Source organism: Rana temporaria, chromosome 8 (assembly GCF_905171775.1).
Source record: "Rana temporaria chromosome 8, aRanTem1.1, whole genome shotgun sequence".
In the NCBI taxonomy this organism is placed as follows: domain Eukaryota; kingdom Metazoa; phylum Chordata; class Amphibia; order Anura; family Ranidae; genus Rana; species Rana temporaria.
The window spans coordinates 76750700-76776156 of NC_053496.1; the positions used below are offsets into that span (position 1 = coordinate 76750700).

General features: G+C 40.9%; 1 protein-coding gene across 3 annotated transcripts in view; it reads left to right on the plus strand.

Annotated features, from left to right (window-relative positions):
- The window catches only part of PRKG1 (protein kinase cGMP-dependent 1), a 1173427-nt gene that overhangs the window by 1014299 nt on the left and 133671 nt on the right, over positions 1 to 25457 (plus strand). For all 3 annotated transcript variants that reach the window (XM_040362065.1, XM_040362066.1, XM_040362064.1), the window contains exons 6-7: positions 9437 to 9514; positions 11763 to 11857. In XM_040362065.1, coding sequence (XP_040217999.1) covers positions 9437 to 9514; positions 11763 to 11857 — 173 coding nt within the window. The remainder of the gene's footprint in view (positions 1 to 9436; positions 9515 to 11762; positions 11858 to 25457) is intronic.

Consider the following 25457-nt stretch of genomic DNA (forward strand, 5'->3'; position numbering starts at 1 on the left):
TTTTTCGGTCATGCCTCTTTGACAGAAGCCGACCGAATGACCAGCTTGAGTCGGACCAGCTGCAGTACACAAAGGCCAAATGTCCACCAGTTTCTATTGAACTGACCAATGTCGTCTGACATTCAGCCCACCTGTACAAGGCCTAAGGAATTTACACTCCCTGGGTGTTTTCAGAAACCCAGAGAGTTGTAGAAAATAAATGTAAAGGGGTCTGTGCCTGTATCTGAGCATGGTGAATAAATGAGCACTCTGCTACAGGTGCACATGCCTAAGAATAAGAGGAAAGGAATACTGGCCCTTTGACTTGTTTTTCACTAAGATTTATAGTATTTTAAGAAGGCATACAGATATTGCTATATTCTGTTACATAAAAATAGCATACTTCTTTTTTTATTATCATAGAAAATGAATTTTTATGTCAAAAAGGAGATTTAGGTGATTATAAAGAAGTAATCAATTTCGAATGACTGCAAATAATTCTGTCAAATCTATGCAGACATTATTATTATTAATAAACTGTCCATAAAATTTTAATCGTAACATAGCATGTTGAATGTTTTACTTTGTTGAAACGTCATCTAGCACAATTGCTTGTTTTCAGAATGCTATCCAGGCTTGCCATAAATTATTTGCTGCACTGATAAACACGTCTTAGAGTCCAATATGCCAATTTAAACTTAATGGGCTGAGAACACAGATAAAGCATATGGAAGTTTTATAGCATGTAAAGGGATTTGTCATTGAAGGAATTAATAGGAAACCAAGTCCTATAAATGTGCAAATTAAAATGGGAGTTGTTTACTAGCCTGGGGAATTGTAATCCAGTAGTGTTTATAAAGAAATGCTAAATGTTTCTTAAGCCTACTAATTAAATATCATATTTGTATTACAAGTATACATTTCACCAAAATCAGAATGTACTTAAAACCATTAAAACCAGTTGAATTTCAATGGAAAGCCCTACTTTAAATTTGCCGTATCTGGCCCAGATTCACAAACGAGATACGTAATTTAAAATCTGCGCCATCGCATCTTTACGCCGATTCTCAAAGCCAGATACGCCTGAAAACATGGCTTCAGCCGTCCAATGTAACTTGCCTACGCCGGCGTATCGTGGGCGCATAGTTACGCTGGTCGCATTCGGTTTTCCCATTAAAATTATGCAAATGAGTAAGATACGCCGATTCACAAACGTACCAGCGCCCGGCGTATGTAAATACGCTGTTTACGTAAGGCGTCGGTCCGGCGTAACTTTACCACTCATAAAGCAGGGGTAAGTCATGTTAGGTATGGACGTTGTAAACGTCGGAACAGCGTCGTATTTTACGTCATTTGCGTAAGTCGTCCGTGAATGGGGCTGGGCGTAGGTTACGTTCATGGGCGTAATTTACGGAGAAAATTTGACGTGATACTGAGCATGCGTGCACATGTGCCGTTCGTTAAGCGTGTCATTTACGTGGGGTCACGATTCATTTACATACAACACGCCTAGTTTGAATTAGGCATGCTTACGCGGGCCCATTTACTCTAACGGCCATAACTTACAGCGCAAGTTCTTTGTGAATACGGGACCTGGCGCTCTAAGTTGCGGCGGCATAGTGTATCTGAGATATGCTACGCCCGCCTAAAGATAGGCCCTTCTTTGTGAATCCGGGCCCCTGTGTCTGCCTTTGCTTCCACTGGCACTCAATTTTCATCAGGTCTCACCATAAAAAAACATGTACAGTATCTACCTATACTGCTTCCAGACTACCGTATGTACATATATGTCCTCGTTGGGAAGCAGTGATACAAGAATCATGACTGTAGCTGCAACCATGATCCTGGTATCATTTTTTTTTCAGCCAGCAATGAGCTTTCACATAGAAGTGATCCTACAGCCACCCAATCACTTCTGCGGGGCACAGAAGGTCCCCCTTGCTGTTGTTCCCAGGCTCTTCTGTATAATAGGGGGGGGGGACAGAACTGATGCTACCTAATAGGTCTGGTAAACACAGAGAGGAGGAAGTTACATCCGTATCTGCCTCCCTCGTGACATAAGAGACCGAAAGGGATTTAGTCACTTCTGGTTTTGGTTTGTAAAGCATCTGATCAAACTAATCACAGTTTGATCAGATGCTTTTGAGGGCAGAGGTGAGATCTGGGCTCTAACAGTAAAGAGTACCTGTTACTACCCATGTTGTTCCTCCCTTGTGATAAAGTTGATCTGAAAAAAAAAATTATAGAGGCAGTGTAAAAAAAAAAGAGTAAATATAAATAAAAAAAAATTAACTAAAGCACCCTGTCCCCCGTGCTTAAGTGAATACCATACGGAGGTCCCACATGCATATGTAAAAGGTGATCAAACACACATGAGGTATCACTTCGAACAGCAGAGTGAGAGCTATGATTCTAGTGCTAGATCTCTTGTGTAACTTAAAACTGGTAACCTGTAAAGGCTTTTAAAGCATGGACCATAGTTTGTTGCCATTCCACAGGCGTGTGCAATTTTAAAGCAAGGAAAGAGGTGGAGGATGCAGAGCAGTGCTGGGAGGCTGCTGGTATGAGCAGCAGTCACAGAGGCAGACAGGAATGCAAGCTGCTGAGGATGTGGCTGGGGACTACCCGACTTGGTTTCAGCTGGGCTCAGTGGTGCTCGGCAGGTGACATCAACAGTAGGATTGGCTACACATTTTGGGGCTGGGATCTCCCCTTTGTCAAGCCAAATGAAAGGGAGAAAGTGCAAAAGAGGTGTATTTAACAAGGATGAGGGGAGGGTGGGATGTGTACCATTTTTTACTTTTACCTACGGGTAAGCTTATAATAAGGCTTATATGTAGGTAAAAAGAATATCTCCTGAACCTGTATGGTTTAGGAGATATTCCTCTTGCAATGAGCCACTGACTTCAGCGGTGCATGCGCTCCTATGTTTCTCGGCTGAAAGTCCGGCAGACGCCGGACCTTGCCAGAAAGAAGTCTCCCGCGGGCATGACGACATCGTGGCTGTGGCCACTTGTGAGGGGGCTCTGGCCACGGGTGTGAGGGGGCTGAGTGTGTACAGGTGTGAGGGGGCTAAGTATGTACAGATGTTGGTGGTCAGGCCAGGTGTACCCAGGCCTAAATCTGTGTAAGGGGCCCAAAAATGTATAATGGCTGCCCTGTATAGACTGCACACTTGGACAGATAGCTGCCCCCACTATTTATGATCTTCGTGCACTTTAAACCAAGTTATATCAGTAGTTAGAAAGGGTTAGGTTTTTTTCCTGCTAAAATTAATCTTACATCGTAACAGGACTATAAATTATTTTTAGCCAGCAGTCATACCTTTTTTTTCATGGTTTAGTGAGCATCTTTTAAAAGCTACTGAACATAGCTGATAGGAAATGTGTTAAATTTCCTAAGGATGTCAAGTTTTATGCCTCCTATAGTACATTAATTCAAAGAGGTCTTGTCTCATCAACTTGACACTTGGAACAAAAAATACTGGAGCTTCCCAGGTATGTTAGTTCTCAAGACAGTTGATATCATTAGCAAATGTGGCTTTAAATATCTGCCTGGGGTTCTTTAGCTGAATTGTTTTCAAACACCTGAAGAGATGTGAACTGTGTGTCAGATGTATGCAGTTTTCAAATCAGTGGTAACGGTAAGCAATCAAAACAAAATGACATGCGCATGCATCAGATTATAAGTATATAAATATCTGTGTTTAAAAAAAGAAAAGAAAGGTTTATTCTTTAACATACTAAATAAAAATGTTAATGGATTAGCATGGTGCCAAATTTAAAAGAGAAGCATGGTAAAAGCTTTTTTTGGACATACTGTGCATCTCTTCTGGGTCACAGGAGTGCACTTACTTTTGCTCTTATGTGACCCAGTTAATAGCGGGCTATTGTCCGCTATCAACTGACATTACAGAGTCGCTCCACCATCTAGAAGGATCCCAAAATATTGTTGGGCTCCACCCAGATGTCTAATTAGGCAGCTTGCTCAGTCTCTCTCTGCTATGATGAGGGCTGGGCCAGCTGCTCTAACCCCATCTTCTGCCCAGTGCAGAGCAGAGAGCAGTGACTGACTGTAATTGCTCTCCCCTCTGAGCAGACCATGAACTGAGTGATCAGCGGTCATGTAATTGCTCAGTTCTCAGGCTTAGAGACAACATGGGACAGCTACAACATCACACCGATATTGCAGCATGGAGATGAATTTGTGTGTATTCTCATTTTTTTCAAATCCAACACTTCTATTTTAAATCAATCACAAAAATCTCATGTACGCTCTATTTTTGTCATTGTTTTTAAAAGTTGTTCTCACTCTTAACTACATGCCTACTGGGCACTTTTACCCCCTTCCTGCCCAGGCCAATTTTCAGCTTTCACACTTTGAATGACAATTGCGCAGTAATGCAATACTGCACACAAATGAACTTTCTTTTGGTGGTATTTAATCACTGCTGGGTTTTTTATTTAAAAAAAAAAAAAAAATTGGAAAAAATTACGTTTTTCTTAGTTACTGTCAGCAAATTTTGAAAATAAGTAATTTTTCTCCTACACTGATGTGTGCTGATGAGGCAGCACTGATGGGTTGCACTTATGGGCACTGATGAGGCGGCACTGATTAGGTGGTACTAATATGCCGCACTGATGGGCACTGATAGGTGGCATTGATGAGTATGGATGGCGGGCACTGGTGGGCTGCATTGGGCACTGATGGGCAGCACTGATAAACAGGCACTGAAAGGCAGCACTGGCTGGCATCACTGATGGGCACTGATTGGGGTCACTGATGGGGCTGTACTGTAATCAGGGCACTGATGATCAGTGTACTGATTACCTCTGTACAGGTCTCCTATGCGAGGAGATGGCGCTGATCGGCTCTCCTCACTTCACACTCTGTCAGTGTGAGCCGAGGAGAGCTGATAAATGGCACTTCTTTGTTTACACGTGACCAGCTCTCATTGGACACAGCCGGACACATGGGTAGAGGGCTGCCTTATTCCCACTGGAGCATGAGAGCTCCATTCTGGAGCGCCATGATACAACGTCATCCCAGAACGAGAGCGCATCCCACTCATTTTACTATATAGTGAGCGGAAAGTGGTTAAATATGTAGCTTTCATAAACAAATACTGGTGATCCTTCCATTAGAGCTTTGTTCAGGCTTTTCATGTTGTGGGGTGATAACTATCTCCCAGTTGTGCTTCTGGAATGCTACCCTGCTATGTGAGTCTGGAGGTGAGTACAGACAAAAATTGCACAGCCATGATAAACCATTGATACTTGCAGGGATCACCAACACAGGGCAGCAAGGGGTAGTAAATGTAAGGATCAAAAAATGCCAATAACATGTTTTCACACCTACTATGTAACCTACTATGTGTACAACTACTGTAAATATATTGCATTAGAAAAAGCCAAACAGGCAAATAAATGTATTTAATATTGTGGAATTTAATTGTAATTTATTTCATTATCATAACATTTTAGTGTGCTACAAATGGGGTGGCTGATAAGTGGCCAACTCTTGGTAGCAAAAAGATTTTATCACCCGAGTAACTCTATGGGAACAGAATGATCTGTATTGCATCTTCAGATGTGGAGAGTATAACAACAACAATAAAAACATTATTTGTGTTATGATTCAGAAGTGCAAAGCCTGACCCTACCCAGTGTACATTACATTACATTATAATAACAGCTCACCAAAATCATCTATTTTTGAAATCCTGGGTCCTGGTTTGCTGCTCAATTATTTTATGATTCAGCCAACTCTACTTTCCAGATCCAGACTTCACTACAAAACCCCCGAAGGCTTTGGCCCGGATTCACAAAGCACTTACGCCGACATATCTCCAGATACGCCGTGTAAGTGTAAATATGCGCCGTCGTATCTATGCGCCGTGCCCATAAACTGAGATACGCCTGAAAATAGGCTTCATCCGACCGACGTAACTTTCCTACACGTCGTATCGTGGGCGCATATTTACGCTGGCCGCATTTGCCGCTCCCATTGATTTTCTATGCACATATGCAAATGAGGGAGATACGCCGATTCACGAACGTAAATGCGCCCGGCGCATAATATACGCAGTTTGCGTAAGTCGTAAATGCGGCGTAAAGTTATTCCCCATATAGGAGGCGCAACTCATGCAAAGGTATGGACCAGGGAACACAAGCCGTCTTACCTTTTGTTGTTTACGTTGTACGTGAATATGACTAGGTGTAGGTTACGTTCACCTTGTAGGCAGTGATTCGACGTATCTTAGGCAGTTGTTTCGACGTGATTCTGAGCATGCGCACTCGGATGCGACCACGGGACGGCGCATGCGTCGTTCATTTTAAGTACTTCTATGACGCTTGGCCCATCATTTGCATGGGGTCACGCCTCATTAGCATGGCTCACGCCCACTTTCACCTACGCTGGCTTACGCCGAGGAAACCCAGCGTATCTTTAACAGCGAGTGGGAGCAAGTGCTTTGTGAATCCAGTGCTTGCATCTGTGCGCTGCGCCGGAGTAGCGTAAAAGAGATACGCTACGGTGACATAAATATGCGCCGATGTATGTGAATCTGGGCCTTTGTCTCCATGTTTACTGGAGCTTCTGAAATATACTGAAGCTTCTCTAAAATGCACTACAACACAGGAAAAATCAAGATATATTTGTACAAGACAGTTGAACTCTGTAATTCTGTTTAGTCCAATTTTTTAAGATCAGTGTATTTGTTAATGATTTATATGAAACCAATTAGTGAAGGGGCTGTCCATTGAAAAACTCACTTCACACGGTCACTGAACATTTTAATTGTCTACCAGTATTAAATCATTAGACAACTAATCCGTGAAATATAATAGTGAATTAAATTATACATGGACCAATTTATTTTTACATTGTATATAGTTTTCAGGCTTGTCCTGATAAGGTAAGGCTTACAATTGTTTGGAACAGGTTAACAGTTCTTATTGCATGTTTTACAGAAATCTTTTATAAAAAGGAAACTGATTTTGGTGCCCAATCAATGCAGTTATAGAAAATAATACTGTGTCATTTGATTGAGAGGCTGCGTTAGGCTCTTGGGAAAATTGCAGTTAGAGGAAAGCCGCTGGAATGTGGAACATTTAAGATTCTCATTTAATAGCAATAATGTTTCTTCCAGAGCAAATATATTGTTACATTGTATTCCTCTTGTAGCGAAAATTGTTTTAACAATGAAAAAGTATGGCACTCATTACAACAAACATTTTTGAGTGAAATGTTTGTTTCATTTTCAAGGAACAGTGTAAGCTAACTGAAAAGGGGCCAAATGTTAACATTATTTTATTGCTAAAACAATGACAAAAATGTGTGGCTGTGTAACAGTGGAATTTTTTGTTCAAACATTTCACATATTTTTTTTTTATATACCCGATAGGTTACAGTATGTTGTCTTCCAGTTTAGCATACTAACTAAAGATATTACTGTTCTTATTGAAACCAATATCCACTTTGCTGAAATGTGTATCTCAGAACTACTGCAAACCTTGGTCAGAAATGTCAAAATCTTATGATTGAATATGTGATGTGTGGGGCAGTAGCATTGTTAGTGAGTCCATACCAGTTTGAACTGTGGTTTATAGTTGGCCCACTTAAATTAAACAAAAATTACATAAATGGTATCAAACAAAAACAGAAGCAGTTGCCCACACAGGGGGTTTTCACCATCATAAACAGCAACAGAAAAAAATAATACCAAGCCACCTGGCTCTCTCTTTAGCAGCAACATTGTTTAGGTCTTAAACCTTGGCTTTTGGCTGTGCCCTCGTAAGACCGTCTTACACAGTGCCTTGCTGTGCTCAGCTTTCCCAATTCTTCTTGCTCAGCCTTTTCAGTTCACACCATGGCATCTTAATAGGAGATCTCTAGACACCCCAGGCTCTCTCACTCATCTGAGTCGCCCAGATTCCTGCAGTCCCCTAGATTCGCCTAGTCATCTTGGCTTTCTCAGTCTTCCAGACTTGCTTAGCCATTTTGACTTTCAATGGACTAGCAATCTCTCATCTCCTGCATGGAGTATTGTCTCTTGAATGGAGCACACCTGTCTCCCAACTAGAGCTTCAAGCTATGGTTGGGCCCTTCATTATAAAGGGGTGCTCACAGCCTGCCCGTCTCTTGCAAAACCTGAACACTGGGTTGGAGATTTCTTCCCACTCAAAAGTCTCCAAAAACCAAAAGATTTGTATTCTACATTCTAAATCAACATTCCAGAGTCCTGCACTCTGCATATGTGTGAACCATGTATCAGACAGCTGGGATAGCAAATACATGTCTATGATGATGATAATATATATGCCTATGTAGGTAATTTTTGTAATTTTTAGCAAATTATATACTTGACTTCTTAATCTGGAACATTAACTCTGTCACTGAATGGTATACTGTATGTCACATTTGACTTTTTTGCACATGATCCTATCTTGGCTTATCACACTCTGACAGTGGACCATTCAGTCATGTAAGCACACAAAAGTACTAGGCTTATTTCTGCACTTTACAATGTAATACAGAACAATGAGATCCAAACACTGTGAACCCTGCAGGCATCCGGACAATACTGTTTGTGCAATTTTACTGAAATTTGTTGGGTGACAATCGTGGCAAAATCGCGCCACAATCAAGGTGCCATTGGAAGTGACAGGGATCATAAGGGTGTCCCGCGATTTGCCAATATTTAGAATCACTGCGATTCCACCCACGTTTCAGATCACTCAGATGTGAACGGAGCATAAAGCTGATTATTTACTATGCACAGCTACACTAGATTCTGTGTGCACCAGTTTTAGTGACCCTACTGTCCCAATTGTGTTTCATGGCAAATGTCTATGTTTTTCTCATTGTCATGGGTTTTGTGTTTGGAATGTTTACATGCCCACAGCATTCCAATTAGTTGCAGCTCCGAAATGGAGAGAAGCAACTTTTGAGATTTTCAGGGGTCTGAACAAATGTAAGAAAAGAAAACAGCTTATTTATAGTAATTATTTTTAGTAAACTATTTTGCTTCCATCTTAACAGATGCCATTTTTTTTATTTTTTTTGCAGTCTACAGCATTTTGCATATGAATACACTGGTTATAGTTTTCATTAGTAAGAATTTAATTATGCAACAGATATACAACATTTCACCCATTAGAAATGATAAACGCAGGTTAATATGTTCATATTTTAGTTTAGTGTAGGACTTGGAGGACAGTATCTGATAAATGTAGTTATACAGATGCCTGCAGCTGTTGGAATTTATATTGGATACACTTGTATAGCAGTTTACTCATCGTAAGCTTATTGTGTTTGTGGATCAGTGGGTTTCTTTACACAAGCAAGCAACTTTCAGAAGTGTAATGCATCCCAGAGGTTTATTGTGTGAAACAGCCTGACCACAAGGCAAATGATAATAACATAATCTTTTTTTTTTACTTTCTTTTTTTTGTAGACTCACTACGAATGTGGAGACTACATTATTAGGCAAGGTGCTCGAGGGGACACTTTCTTCATCATCAGCAAAGGATTGGTAAGCTCCCCTTTACCTCTTCGAGGTCCATGCTCCATTTGAAATCATAGTAATGCACTTCGGAAATTCTATATCAGTCAAATATTCCCTCTAAGTAGTTTACAGTTTCAGGTTATTGCACTCAATTAATGCTGCTAGCATGAAGTTTGAACACATGGGCTGAATTATAGACAGGGTGAGATATGGTTCAATAAATGTCAAAGAAAAAGCATCTATAGATGGCTTTAGTATTCCTCAACAATGTTTATTTGCTTGAATTCCATTTTAAAGACAATTTGTACATGAATTAAACCTACTATGGTAACAAAACCAGCAGATCATTATGTGAATAACCTTAACTCCAAGCTGAACTTTAGCACAGCATCCCTGCATACCACACAATGCAGTAAATGTCTCATGAACCAAAGCAAGACATTGTGGAATTTAGGGCATACCAGACTGAATGCTTTTCAACTTGGGGAAGGTGATTTACATGAGGGGTCCATCTATGCCAAATACAAGTTAAGGCAGGTAAGTGGCCATTCCTTGCCCCGGTTCTCCTTAAAGTGGTTCTAAAGGCATAAGGCTTTTTTACCTTAAAGCATTCTCTTCCACCACTTCCTGTCAGCTATACATATGTATACATGCAGGAACAGCATTGGTGATATCAGGATCATGGGTGTTGTTGCAGCCATGATCCTGGTATTGTTTTGTTAGAGCATGTGATGGGCTTCAATGTAAAAGTGATCCAAGCTGCTCTACAACCACTCAATCACTGGTATAGGTGGCAGAAGGGGGCCCCCCACCCTGCTACCACAAGGGTTATTGTTTTTACATGTACATGAGAAATGTCTGCACTGGTCCAGGTGGTCAAGGTAAAAAACCTTCTATGATCAGCTCCCCCATCCCCCCTTCCCTCTTTTGATCCAGCGTTGTGCCTGTCTGCAGCAGTGATGCTTCCACGAGACACAGAGGCAGCAGCCTTTTTTAGTGTTTATGTGTGTATACTGTATGTATATATGTGTATTGTGACACCTACCTTTACACGCACATGAACTTTAATGGCCTCTCAGTCCATAGGGTTCAATATTGCATTGGCCCACCCTTTGCAGCTATAAGAGGTTCAACTCTGCATTTTTCAAAAGTATTGGGACGCCTGCCTTTACACGCACATGAACTTTAATGGCATCCCAGTCTTAGTCTGTAGGTTTTAATATTGAGTTGGCCCACCCTTTGCAGCTATAACAGCTTCAACTATTCTGGGAAGGCTGTTTAGGAGTGTGTCTAGGGGAATGTTTGACCATTCTTCCTGAAGCACATTTGTGAGGTCAGGAACTGATGTGGATGAGAAGATCCCCGTTGAGCAAAGCCGAGCACGTACACGGACACGTCTGTGTAAAATGGCCCTAATGCCACGTACACACGATTGGACATTCCGACAACAAAACCGTGGATTTTATTCCGACTGAATGTTGGCTCAAACTTGTGTTCCATACACACGGTCACACAAATGTTGTCGGAAATTTAGAATGTTAAGAATGCGGTCACGTACAATACTACGACGAGCCGAGAAAAATTAAGAGTAAAAATGATTCCGAGCATGTGTAGGATTTTTGTGCGTTGAAATTGCATACAGACAAACTTTTGTTGTCGGGAAAATTTGAGAACCAGCTCTCAAACATTTGTTGTTGGAAATTCCGACAGCAAATGTCCGATGGAGCATACACAGGGTCGGAATATCCGACTAAAAGCTCACATAGAACATTTGTTGTTGGAAATTCCAATCGTGTGCACGCGGCATTAGTCTTGGATAGAGTGGAGAATTATTAGAACTGTTTTTATTGCTGACTGACACAGATGGATTTAAATAAAATGTTACGTTTTCACCAGAGCAGGGATAGAGTGAAAATCTTCCAGTGGGGGACTTTAGTTCTGGTGACAACAAGGGACTTCCTTGCTTTTGGCTAAGAAACAAGAACTAAAGGGGAATCTCCCCAATAGGACACAGAGGGCGAAAAAACTGACAGGGGTCAAAACCCTCCCTTACTTATTTATTGTATAATTTAGAGTATAAAGAGTGGTATCTTTATGAAAAAAAATACAGTTCTACCAGAAACTATATTTATAGAATGTAGTAATTTATGGTAGGTATGACAACTTTTCTAATATTTTCAGTAAATTCTACATTCTATCTTATTTTGACATTCTGTCTGTCCCCCTGCCTTTCCTGTGACAAAGGTTTGATAAAACGAATCAATCTCCTTGACAGGTGAATGTTACGAGAGAAGACATCCCAGGTGAAGATCCAATATTCCTCCGCACTTTAGGAAAAGGTGACTGGTTTGGAGAGAAAGCTCTTCAAGGGTAAGTTTTTATTTGTTTTTCTCAAAAATATAAAAAAACACATTAGGCTCAATTGGCAATGCTAACACATTGGGATAAAGACCATCCTTATTTTTTTTAAACGTGACCACCATTTTGTCTGAATTCAATCAGGGTAAAACATTACAGTCACATAGCTGAAGATAAAGATCCTTATCTTTGTGTTGTCTGTGAAGGTTCTCATATATCCAGGTCATGGTATAGCTTGTAGTAGTTATTTACATTTAACTTGACTTGTTCTGTAATATTGAGGAGGTTTCATAGTTTCTTACTACTTCAGTTCTAATGAGTGTCAGGAAGCTACCCTCCCATTTTTATCCACACAGGTAGCTCAGCTATACACCCTAATCCAATCACCATGGAATGTGTGGGTGTTGAATATCCAATAACAAGATGAGAGGTGTGAGTTGCATTTCCACCCTATTCTAACTACATCATTTTAGGAAGCCAGCATAGGTGTTAATAGACAGTCTGTAGTATCCAGCACAAATAATTGTTACATGAAGCAGCAGGCATCTAGACATATGATACTATTCATTAGAGGGAACATATCAATTGTGCGGTTTGCAAAAAAAACTCAAGATTTCTAGGGTTCCACTTTAAGTGCCGGTTCACACTACAGTGACTTGGGATCCGACTTGTGTCGCCCCAAGTCACGCGACATGAGAAATTCCATTAAAGTGAATGAGAGCCGTCTTAATGTACACTACTGAAGTCGCTCCGACTTCAGAAAAGGTTCCTGTACTACTTCAAGGCAACTTGTAGGCAACTTGTACCCATAGATTTCAATGGAAGTTGCCTCCAAAGTCGGATCACTGTCTTAACTGAAGCAACTTTACAGGAAGAGAAAATAGTTCTCTCAGGCAAACCCCTCCCTCCCTCCCACAGAGCTCATTATTGTTTGATTGGCCACTGGCAAAGTTGCCTGTCCTGTAGGCAACTTGATGTTGCGTTGTAAGTCGTGCTGAAGTTGTCTCGCAAAGTTGCGCTGGAAGTCGTGTTGCCCCTGTGTGAACCAGCACTAAGGGTAGATGTAGCCTGCAGATTTGCTAATATTCATGTGCTGTGATTCAAAGATCCAGATCAGATCTTGATCCACATACATTTGTTTACTTACCTCTAGAAAAGAGGAGATGTGTTCCACAGTGGCCATTAGTGTTTCTTTTACTTCAAAATATTTTTATATAAAATTCATTCTTTTATATCAAAGCAGGGTTGGAACTCGACAAGTGGGATCTGACTACTATAGACTAGCATCTGTTTATTTTTCTCCATGTATACACAATAACTGTTATTTATTCTGTAAAAGTGTTTAACTTGTATTCTTCACATTCTTCATTCTTCAGTTTTGATAATTTGATCCGTTCTCCTTTTTGGAATTGTTTTCTTCAAAGATCAATCGATATTATTTAGTAGAACATAATTTAACTGTCGCCTTGTCAGAGTGCTCCAGGTTTCTAACAGTAGTTTGGAACAGTGGAGTGAACATGAAACAATTGCCTGGCTGATTGAATCTTGTTGCTGTGCTCTGGAGTTGCCAGTTTATTGCAAGTTTAAAACTACATCAAACTAAATAAATGTTAGGAGTGCACAGTATGTTATTCAAAGCAAAAACACATCCTATACAGATAGATAAAGAAAAAAAAACACCAGTTTTCCAAGATTATATATATACACATACACAGGTAGTGGCAAACTGAGTCACTAAAATAATGTCAGTTTCTGATTACCAGGGTGCCTTCTAAGACTTTCCTCAAAACAAACAGCACATGTACTTTTTTAGCATTCTGACAGTAGTAAGCCTGTTACACAGAAGCAGGCACCAAACCAGTTAGAAAGGGTAATCCTAATGCATTATCACTTATTTAAAGTTATTGTAAAGGATCATTTTTTTTTAAATAACAAACATACTTACCTCCACTGTGCAGCTTGCTTGCACATAGTGGCCCAAAACACAGACTTCTGAGATCACCAGCGTCTCTCGTGGCTCCTTCTCACTTCAGATAACCCCCAAGGATAAGCACTCTCCCTGGGGGTTACCTTATGGGTGCCCTCCCGAGTCCAGCATTCTGCATCTATAGACACGAATGCCGGACTCTGCCCTGCCCCACCCCCCCACACCCACGTCATTGGATTTGCTTGACAGCAGCGGGAACCAATGGCTGTGCTGCTATCAATCTATCCAATTGGGACACGAGACACCAGCTACAGATGGTGTGCTTGTTCCCGAACCGAAGATAAAGGCATTCCGGTAAGTAAAACAGGGGGGCTGGGGGGCTGTAGCACTAAAAAAGTTTTTTTTCACCATAATGCATAAATGCATTAAGGTGAAAAACCATGAGGGTTTACAACCCCTTTAAGCTGATAACCAAGAAGATACAAATAAATTGGCAATTTTGGTAACAAAGTTCAGCATGCAAAAAGGCTAACAGTAAGGACTAAGCATAAAATAACACATAACACCCAGTTCAGCATAAACCATAGCAGCTCCGTCTGAATTGCAACAGTTAGCAGCAATAAAGCATAACCAAACAAATTGCTGGGACTATGCTGCCAGTGTTCACTAATGGCGGCTATGCTAGGCCTAAACTGAACGTGTGGGTATTGTCCATAGAAATTAAGGAAATGGGAGAAGGGAACAAAGGGGACTTACTGGATTGCTTTTGGGAGGTGTAGTCCTTTCTGTTGTTCTTCTGCTAGCTACCGTTGGGGCCGTTTAAGTATCGTTTGTGCACTTAATGACAGTTTTAGTAAACCAGCATGCAGTATAAGTGCAGTAAGATGAAGTAAATGTGTGATATAGGTGCAGTATGTCCTTCCTATAGTAACTCAGTCCCTGTGGTGCAGCTGTGAACTCTTGCTGTAGAAGGGGCCCCCTCAGTCTCTCCACAGAATGCCTCCAGTGATCAGTGATGGGAAGTAGAGGGTGAAAGGATACTCCAATCTCCCTGTGGCAGCAGTGCAAATGTGATTGCTGAGGTTTGGGTTGCTCTACCCCAGGTGTCTCCACTCTCAGGTCTAAGTCTCTGGCTCTGATCACTTGCTCTGTGGACAATCCATGTGTTCCAGGACCACATCTCGGCTTCTGGACTGCAAAGAGGAAAAGGTTTCCAGTGTAGTCTGCTAAAATATTTTCCTACATTCCCCTTTCTCCTCAATGTACTATGGGAACTGTATTGTAAAGGTCCATAAGTTAAATTCTGTGATTGATATTTCAGACTACAATTACCATGATCCACAGCATTCTGAATAGGCTTTTCCATGTTTCTGCAGTCCAGGACTCCAGGACCTTGCTACATTAGTTTGTTTAGGTAATTCTGAAAACACCTTTTGCTTTTTTTGCACCTACTGAATTAGAATAGATGACTTTGGTATATCGTCCACTGTTGACATTTCAAGGTCACTTTCTTCTGAGCGTGTCTCCCGCTGTTATTCAGCATTGTTTCCAGCTTTCTTGGTGAACCATAGAACAGTGGCGGCAGGTGTTTTTTTTTTTTTTTTTTTTTTGGGGGGTGGCAAATTATCCACCCAATGCCAACCCCCGTCTGTTTGGTTCACAGATGGCATCCACCGCGGTCAGTTGGGTCATGGGCGGCACCCCCCCTGGGTTGGCCAGTCAGTTAGCTGGGGCCCTGCACTTACCCCATCTTGCAGGCAGCACTCCAGGTGGCGTTGACTTCTCTCCAGGCTGTTCTCTCTGGCTGCTTCCTCGCTTCCCCTGCGTCTCCTCCCTCCCTCCTTCTGGCAGCCAATCTGGTGACTGGTCTCACGTACAACTTCCTGATTAGCCAGGAGGAGGATCAGTGTTACAATAGCGAATATTAAATCTCCACTGTCACTCAACTGGGTGGGCTCGGAGCGAAGTGCTCTGCGTCCCGAGCCCACCTTTTTTTGAAGCCTATTAGAGCCTCTGGCTCTAATCCCATGCTTAAAAAAACACCGCCCTCCCGCTATTGGAATCCATGCGGCAGACGCCCTGCATGTAGATCAGGGGGCCAGTCGCATGTATAGGGGAGCGGTGCCTATGAACCCCTAATGGACGGGCCGCCACTGCTATAACACACCCCCTATGTTATGGGTAAGAAAAGACGGGGAGGTGTTTTTCGATCCTAGAACATAAATGCAGCCAAATGACTCTTCAATTACCTCCACATGTCTCATTCAGTTGATTATTATTTTGGATCCTTTTGTGATATCTGCACCCAAAATCTGTAAGAGATTTTTTTTTCTTGGTTATAGATACTTTTTAACATAATATACCAAGGGATGTTTTTGACAGCCAGCGTGCATGAGGTCTTAGCATCTAGTCTCTCAATTTCAGCAGGTAATAGGCATGATATAAAACATATATTAAAGCATATTCTATTATATAGCAAAATAGATCAAAAGCATGCATACAATTCCAAAGAATGGACATAACATACATCTACTAAATATCTAAGAGACAATTCTTAGGAGAGACCTGTGGTGCAGATATCACAAAATGATCCGAAACAATAATCAACTGAATGAGACATGTGCAGGCAATTGAAGAGTCAGCTACCCTAAAGAGGTGTTATTCCAAGAAGCATTTGATTCATGCAACATTAGCTAACAGTTTTGCAAAGTGAGGCAGTGTGAGGAAGAGGCATGAGAAAAGTGGACAATAATCTGGGGAAATTACAACAGAATAACCTGTTGATGTGAGAACATAAATAGAGCAAGAAATAGACAGGATAGAGCACCATGTTGTAGCCAGCATTTATTCCCATAAGCATTGAGAGGAAACTTTAAAAGTGCATCTACAAATATGTGCTTCTCTAAACTATCTAAGCTTTGGACACCATGTACCTCATAGAGATAGAAGAAGCATAAGAATTATGTTGCATTTGTAGGCAACAAAGGCAATTCAAAATTAAAATAAAGTTCTACATCTCCATATTGTCAAGTCAATAAAGAAATTGTAAAAGGTCTGTTCACGATTTCATTTTGTCTTCATTAAAGATTCGTCAGATAAAGAAAAACACTGTTTACACAACTATCTAGTTAACCTTGTTGGCCTATTAATGCCTACAGTTTGTACCCATCAGGGGTAGACTGGTACAGGCTATCAAATGTTATATACTTCCACAACAACCTTTTGGAATCAATGTAACTACTTTGGTTACTAATCACTAAAGTAAATGACAATCTGTATTGTTACTTAGAGCACTTTCACACTGGGGCATCGTTTTAGCCACGCTTTTCGGCCGCTAGCGGGAGCTTTAAACCCCTGCTAGTGGGCGAAAAAGAGTTAAAAGTGCCCGCAAAGCACCGCTGCATCGATTTCAATGGGCAGGGATGCTTTAGGAGCGGTGTATACACCACTCCTAAAGCGCCTCAAAGATGTTGCTTGCAGGACTTTAACGTCCGGCAAGCGCACTGCTCCAGTGTGAAAGCACACTGGAGTGACAGGAGAAGTGCTTTGCAGACGCTATTTTTAGTGCTATAGCGCCTGTAAAGTGCATCAATGTGAAAGTAGCCTTAATAATTTTCAATAAAAATGTATTGGTAAATAAAAAAGAAAAACACTGTTTACTTTATTTACAGATTATTTAAACATGATTTTAATACATCTATTTATAAATGTGGCAATAATGCATCAACTTCTTTTTAAATAATCCTCTAATTCAAAGACTACCCCACATTGCACAGCACTATTCATCTAACAATGAGTACTCCCTAGTGATGATGTGATCAGTGTGTTGCTGCTCTTTCTGAGACCTTCCGGTCTCAAACTGAGATAAATCCAGGCTGTAATGCTCCGCTGTAGTTTACTCTACAAAGAAGCAACAGGCAGTGAAAGACTAATTTAAAGTGGATGTAAACCTGATTTATGAAATTTGAGCTGGGTACATGTATCTGCAGTGTTTTCTTATCTCTCTCCAAAGCACTATGTCCCATAGCTTTCTCTTGCTCCGTAGCTCTGTTATCAGCCTGATAACTTCTTACACGTTCTCCTAGACGGGATATAGAAGTGTGTCAGGGAGGTTGCTATAAATAGATTAGCAGTCCGCTTACCATCTAAAAATAGGCCTCTGCACATTCCTTTCTTCCTTTGTTTATGAGGAGAGAGGGTGCGTGCCTTTCATCCAATCAGCTGTATGCCAATAATCCACTCCCAGTGCTAACCAGGAAGAGAAAAACGTTAACAAAAAGACCACATTCTAAAGGATAATAAGGATGAAGACAGCAGATATACATGTAAAACTTATGAAGGGAGATTTGTTTAATCTCTGTGTATCATCTGAGGCTGTTCACTTCACTGGGTATATGTGAGGGTTTATATCCACTTTAAAGCTTAGCTATACTACCCTTCACTCCAGCATCCTGGAGCTCCCCACTGGCTGCTAACATCTTAATGCTACTGACTTCCAGGTATTGATCGCTGGCTGCTTTTATTGGCCTAGGCCAATATGACGTCACTCCAGTGCATGCCTGGGAGTTCAGTTGTTTTTAGCATTGCTGAACTTGTATAAATGATCTACACGTGCACAGCTCGCTGTACAGGGGCAGACAGGTAGGTAAGTAACTTTAATGCAGACCAGGCATAGCATTAAATTCTAGGTAATTTTAATGCTTCTGTTCCTACAATCTAATGGATTCATACAACACATCTTTATGAACCTTTCTTATGGGAAAAAATATCTCTGACATATTCCATAGATCTTTTTAGTGCTGACCATAATAAACAACTAAATATAATGTATACAAAACCATTGTACAGTACCTTTAAAAAATGTCCAATATCTGAAAGTCTGAGCTGGGTTAGACCTCCGTGCATGTGGATTGGTTCAAAATAGTACTTCTTCTCTACTGAATGCCAGTTAATTGCAGGGGCAAGAGACACTGAAAGCCTATTGTGGGACCTATTATGTCTAATATGTACCAGAGTAAAAGAAACCAGTAAAACTTAATCTGCTGTTCACAAGGCAGATGGTCCAACACATTGGCTACAGATTTGTACAAAAAATGACTACAAAAGTAGAAAACATTTTGGACAACAAGACTTCTTCCTCACACAAAGCTTACCATCATACAACTAACTGTAGGGTAACACAGTAGCTTGGCGGTTCTTCCTTTGAATTAGTGCCCACGACACTATCTGCATCAAGTTTACATATTTCTCCTGTACCTGCATGGGTTTTCTCCTGCACTCCAAAGACATTCCTACCTAAGGCAGGGCATAAATCATATGATTTTCTTTCCTTACAACCACAGGTGCAGGAAAGAAAATTGCTTGATTCTCACATCAATACAATCAGTGTTGATGGGTGAATCCCTCCCACTGAGGTATTGTATTCTCCTAGTGGAGTGCCTTCCCTGCCGTGAGAACACAGTGCTTATTGCTGTAAAAAAAAATTACATGTAAAAAATCTGACATGGTGGTTGTACCCAAATGGATCAAAGGATCAACTTGGGTACAATCAGCCTGCCTATGGCCGGCTTTAGTATGTGTGCATATGAAATAGGAACCTTAGATCATGAGCTCCTTGAGGGCGGGGACGTAAAGAGACTCTGTAAATCAACAAAGCTATATAAAAGCCTGTAATGAATAATTGTTTCACCCATCTCTGAAAGTAATAATTGCATTGTTAATGTTCGCAGAGAGTGGAAAAATTTAGAAAAGCTTGATTTTGGTTAGACAGATTCACGTAGAATCGCGTAACTTTGTGCGGGCGTAACATATCCTATTTACGTTACGCCTCCGCAACTTTTACAGGCAAGTGCCGTATTCTCAAAAAAAGTTGCGGCGGCATAGCATAAATAGGCCGGTGTAAGCCGGCCTGAATCAAATTGTGAAGAGGTGGGCGTGTGTTATGTAAAACAGGCTTGACCCAACGTGATTGACGTTTTTCCCGAACGGCGCATGCGCCGTCCGTGGAATTTCCCAGTGTGCATTGCTCCAAAGTACGCCGCAAGGACGTCATTGGTTTCGACGTGAACGTAAATGATGTCCAGCCCCATTCACGGATGACTTACGCAAACAACGTAACTTTTTCAAATTTCGACGCGGGAACGACGGCCATACTTAACATTGGTACGCCGCACTTACGCCACCATATAGCAGGGGTAACTATACGCCGGGAAAAGCCTATCGTAAATGGCGTAACTGTACTGCGTCGGTCGGGCGTACGTTCGTGAATTCGCGTATCTAGCTGATTTACATATTTTGACGCGTAAATCAGCGTACACGCGCCTAGAGGCCAGCGTAAATATGCAGTTACAATCCGACGGCGTAAGAGACTTACGCCTGTCGGATCTAATAGATATCTATGCGTAACTGATCCTAAGAATCAGGCGCATAGATACGACCGGCCGGACGCAGAGATACAACGGCGTATCTGGAGATACGCCATCGTATCTCCTCTAAGAATCTGGCCCAAGAAAGGTAATGTGAAGAGGGGAGGGACAGATGTATGCAAGTGCTCTCCAGTTTGCAAAGGCAACATCTATCTTATCTATTATAAAGGGGTAGTTTTGCGGTCTAGGTTATGGGATCACTTTAAAAAAATCGTGCAGTTCCAGATTTAAAAGAAAGGGGCTTAGATTTCGGTTGTATAGACATCCTTAGTTTAAGCAAATGGAAATGTTACAGCTTGCCTGCCAGATCAGATAATGCATTTACAACTTTCTAACTGTAACACAATCCAAGTGAGAAGCTCAGTTGTCAACACTGTTGTTTAATTTAGCGATGAAATGAGCTTTTACTGGATCATTTGTTAGGAGTTAGTCTAATATAATTGAAAGAACTCTTAAACCTCTGAAAATGATTTGGCACAAAAAACTAGAATGATTATGAGAAATAAAGCAGAATATGGCAAGAATAGAAAACATTAAAGAAAGAAACATGTAAAAAGTGCAAAAAAAAGACATTTGTTGGTAATTTGGGTTGGCTGACTAGCCCCGAAAATTATTATGCAAATGAGTTAACATAATTATAGGAAATAATGACTTTCTTTCCTGTATAATGCAATTAATGCATACAAAGAATGAATGATCAAATATTTAAAACTGGCATTGAGATGATATTTTACATTTTTTTAATAATGAAAAATAAGAATACTTCTGACCAGTAATGTTTTGTCTGTTCCTGAAATAAGTTTTTATTGCTTGCAATTACATTTTGTAACATGCCCCACTAGTCTGAACTGCATTGTAGAGCTAACATCCCTGTAATGGCTGTATTAATCCTACTTTTTAATTAATTAAGAAGAGCAATGAGGCAAAAGAGAATCATTCAAGAGAATAATCATGAAATATCCAAAATGATATATTAACATAAGTATACCTCTTAATAAAAGAGTAAACTTGTATATGTAAAATGTATATTCATAATAAACATTTGTACGTGGAAATGCTTATTTTCAGTAATGAGATTCACCATCTGTAGTGTACATGGCATGTAAGCCAATGTCACAGAGAATGCCTCATTGTATCCTGTGTCTGCTAAGGTTTTATGTTAATTATAGAATCCTTCCAAGACTGGTTTTTCAGTTTCTAGTAAATGTTAGTTGGTGATTTATATCTCTCAGGAACTCTAGCAGCAATATCTCCCTGCTGTGGTCTCCACCTCTTATCTGAATTGCTGCAATGCTACAGATGTTTCTCTGCCACATGCTGTGACTACTACCCAGAACAGGGAGCAGGCAGATATTAAATGATATACAATTTCCCTTATTAAGCAGATTGGTCTGCTTGTGACTTCCTTTCTCAGGGGGGTTTCTCCCCTCCCCCCTGTACTATTATTACTGTTAGAGCTATTAAATGCCCATCATGTGACACCAGGGCTGCTGTTAGAAATCACTGGGCTCTGTACAGCCTACCCAACAGGGCCCCCCTCCCTGAAAATATCAAAACAATATTTTCACAAAAAATACACCAAAATCAAACGTACATTTCATGTCCATAAAACCACTTACCAACTGCCTAACTTGGGAATGTACGTCATAATTGTGACATTAAATATCGGCGTTATGGGTGCAGCTAGATGCCATAACCCTAGTAATGTTTTTTTCCCATAGGCAGACAGATTTTTTGATAGCAGTGATCCCAGAGGAAGATTCCCCACGTGATCACTTTTGGAAGCAGTGGGAGAGGTGCTCCACCTCACGCCGCTTCCCAGGCTAACCTTACCGATCGATGGCTCCAGGAACCATCTCCATGCCCTTGGAGGACCGGAGTGACGTCAACGTCACTTCTGGTTCTCAGGCCATGTAAACATGTTTTTTTTGTTTGTTTTTTTCTTCAAGCAAAAGACAATGATTTTTTTTGTTTTTTTTTTATCTTTTTCCTTTAAGGGTAAAGGAGAGATTTGCAGATCTCTCCATGAAGAGGACCTGTCATGCTGTATTGTTTCCATTCCCTGAGATAGCAATAAAAATTATAAAAATAAATATTTTTTAAAAGGACAGTGTAAAAAACAATAATTGATTTTATAACCTTTTTTTTAAAAAGCGCCCCCTTCCCTGCATGCTCACACACAGTAGTGTATTCTTAGGTCACGGACACATATGTAAACAGTGTTTGCACTACACATGTGAGTTTGCACTACACATGTCAAATGGGCAGAAATGCGGGGACATTTCTTAACAGGGGCACATACATAAAAACCCTAATGGAGGTTGTAACTCCTGCCTACTCAAAAATAAAAAATACAAATAAAACACATTTTGTCTGGATACATGTTTCAAATTCATGCGTACACTCCCTAATAGAAGCCACCTTGATAAAACTTTCTAGATACCACAAGTTGGCAGCGACTTCCAGCTTCCCCTTTCCACCGACACCTATCATCAGCCACCCAGACTTTGCTCCGGGGCTTAATGGGCAGAGCCTTTCATCTTCAACTGGATCTGAACCTAGTTAGAGGCTCCTTCCTTTCCTGGCCCAGCTGGTTGGGTCCGTCCATCAGACCTGTTTGGCTCGCATCAACTTTTTAGCTCTGGGCCAGGAAACTGTTACAACTAGCCTACTTCCTCTGGTCCCTTCCCAACCATTCCAGGTTCCGAAGACAATCAACTTCATTTGAAGATCTTCTCTTTACTTGCTGTCAGGTCTTAGCAAGACCCGCCATATTTGCTCAAATGGGAGATCTAAAAACAAAATTTTCGGAGGACCAAAAGAATCAGATTTTTTTTTGCACACAAATATTCCCTTTGCAGTAAATATTAGGAGACCTCTTACAAAATCTTGACGTGCAGGTACCGGACCTTGTCGGTGTTCGTGTCCCTCTTTCCCAGACATAGCCCTCTTTGTTGGCGATGTGGCACCCAGACTGGTATACTTTTTCAATTTTTGGGGGAATTCCCCAAGATTCACCCCTTTTAGCAACAGGTTTTTGCAACTCGTGCAGAAACTCACAGACTACTAACTTCTCGACAACCCAGCTGCTGATTTTTTTTACTTTGACTCCTATGTTGAGTAAGAGATAACGTAAATCTTTGCTGAAGCATCTCTTGAATGCTGCCAGGGCATGTATTCCCAGCATGTGGAAACAATAAGCCACTCCCCCTATATTGCAATGGTTTGCCAGGGTGAACTATATTCAGCAGATGGAAAACCTCACTACGGTCCTCAGGGACAAGAAGGGGTAACACAATACATGTTGGCTATACTGGGACATTTAATTTTTCGGATGAATACTTAACCTATCCTTAAACAACTGTGGGTACAGTACTCAATTCTGAGAGCTTAGGGCCAGATTCACGTAGAATCGCGGCGGCGTAACTTATCCTAGATAAGTTACACGCCGCAATTTTTCATCGCAAGTGCCTGATTCACCAAGCACTTGCGATGAAAACTACGCCCGCGGCCTCCGGCGCAAGGCGGGCCAATTCAAATGGGCGTGTGCCATTTAAATTAGGCGCGCTCCTGCGCCGGACCTACTGCGCATGCTCCGTTTCCTAACTCCCGCCGTGCTTTGCACGCCGTGACGTCATTTTTTTGAACGGCGACGCACGTAGCGTACTTCCGTATTCCCGGACGGCTTACGCAAACGACGTTAAATTTTGAATTTCGACGCGGGAACGACGGCCATACTTTAGAAAGCAATACACTTGCTGACTAAAGTTAGGGCACCAAAAAAAACGCCTAACTTTGCGACGGGAAACTTGACTACGGACGACGTAGCGAACACGAAAAACCGTTGTGGATCGGCCGTAACTCCTAATTTGCATACCCGACGCTGGTTTACGACGCAAACTCCCCCCAGCGGCAACCGCGGTACTTCATCCTAAGATCCGACAGTGTAAAACTATTACACCTGTCGGATCTTAGGGATATCTATGCGTAACTGATTCTATGAATCAGTCGCATAGATAGAAACAGGGATACGACGGCGTATCAGGAGAAACGCCGTTGTATCCCTTTTGTGAATCTGGCCCTTAATTCCTTGTGCTGACAACCTCACCATAGTTTCCTTCCCCCTCCTAACCCCTCCTCTTGACTCACTTCTCTCCTTTTTCTTCCACTTTTCTGTCTGAAAACATTGGGAAAATGCTTTTCGGTATGCATCAATCACCTCGTAGCAATGTCTTGCGTGGTAAATAAATAGAGGGTAGAGGGTAAATGCTTGCCCTTATCTGACAATAGATACGTACCTGACTGTAAGTGATCTGATTCTCTCAGTATGTTATATGCAAATCATGATCCATCAAATACTGTTTATCACATGACAATGCTTTTTTCTACAGTTTTCTATTATCCTGAATTGTTAGTTATGATCTATTACCATATAGACATTTGGTATATTACGTGGTTAGTGACTAATCACCTCTATTACCTGAATTTCCATTATGTTACCACAGACAACCTTTTTCAGGAATGTGCTGTCATGTCATATTACTGTTTCATACTATATACCCATAAATAAAGAATTTAAAAAAATTATAATTCAAGTGTATTATGAATACATAAATATTATACATGAATAGGCACATCTGTGAACAAATTTACCAATTCAGAATGCAGCAACAAAGCTGTTGACTTTTAAATGGCTGTTTGGGTAAGGCCTGTACATTGTTTCTGTGAGTATTATAGCCTTGCTCCTACATAAAATCATTTGTGTCAGAATGATTTATAAACCAAACACTTTAATTATTGCTCTGTTTTCCACCCATGCTGCCATTTTCTATTAGCAATTAGCAGCCAAAGGTCCACCCTTTCAGCTTTAATTGATTCTCAATTATATAGTAATATGGTGCACTGGTCTTTGATGAAATCAGTGCAATTACACCCTGATCGGGTGGTAGAATGGGAAATGATTTGGCTACAAATGAAGTTTGTAATGTGTGTTTGCATAATGTGGTCTTGTGGCCAGTTTTTGTAAAATGCCCAGAGCTACTGAAATTGGGACATCGGTTATATGTGACTATGAGTAGAGTGGGATAGGGGGCACTATATGATTATATCACAATGGTGAGTAATGTAAACCTGTGGTGAATCAATTAATTAACATATATAGTATATCATAACTAATGCAAACCAAATGTGAAAATATCATTAGTTGATACCAATAAAGTCCCAACAGAATATCATAAAGTTAGTGAAAATCCAATGACAG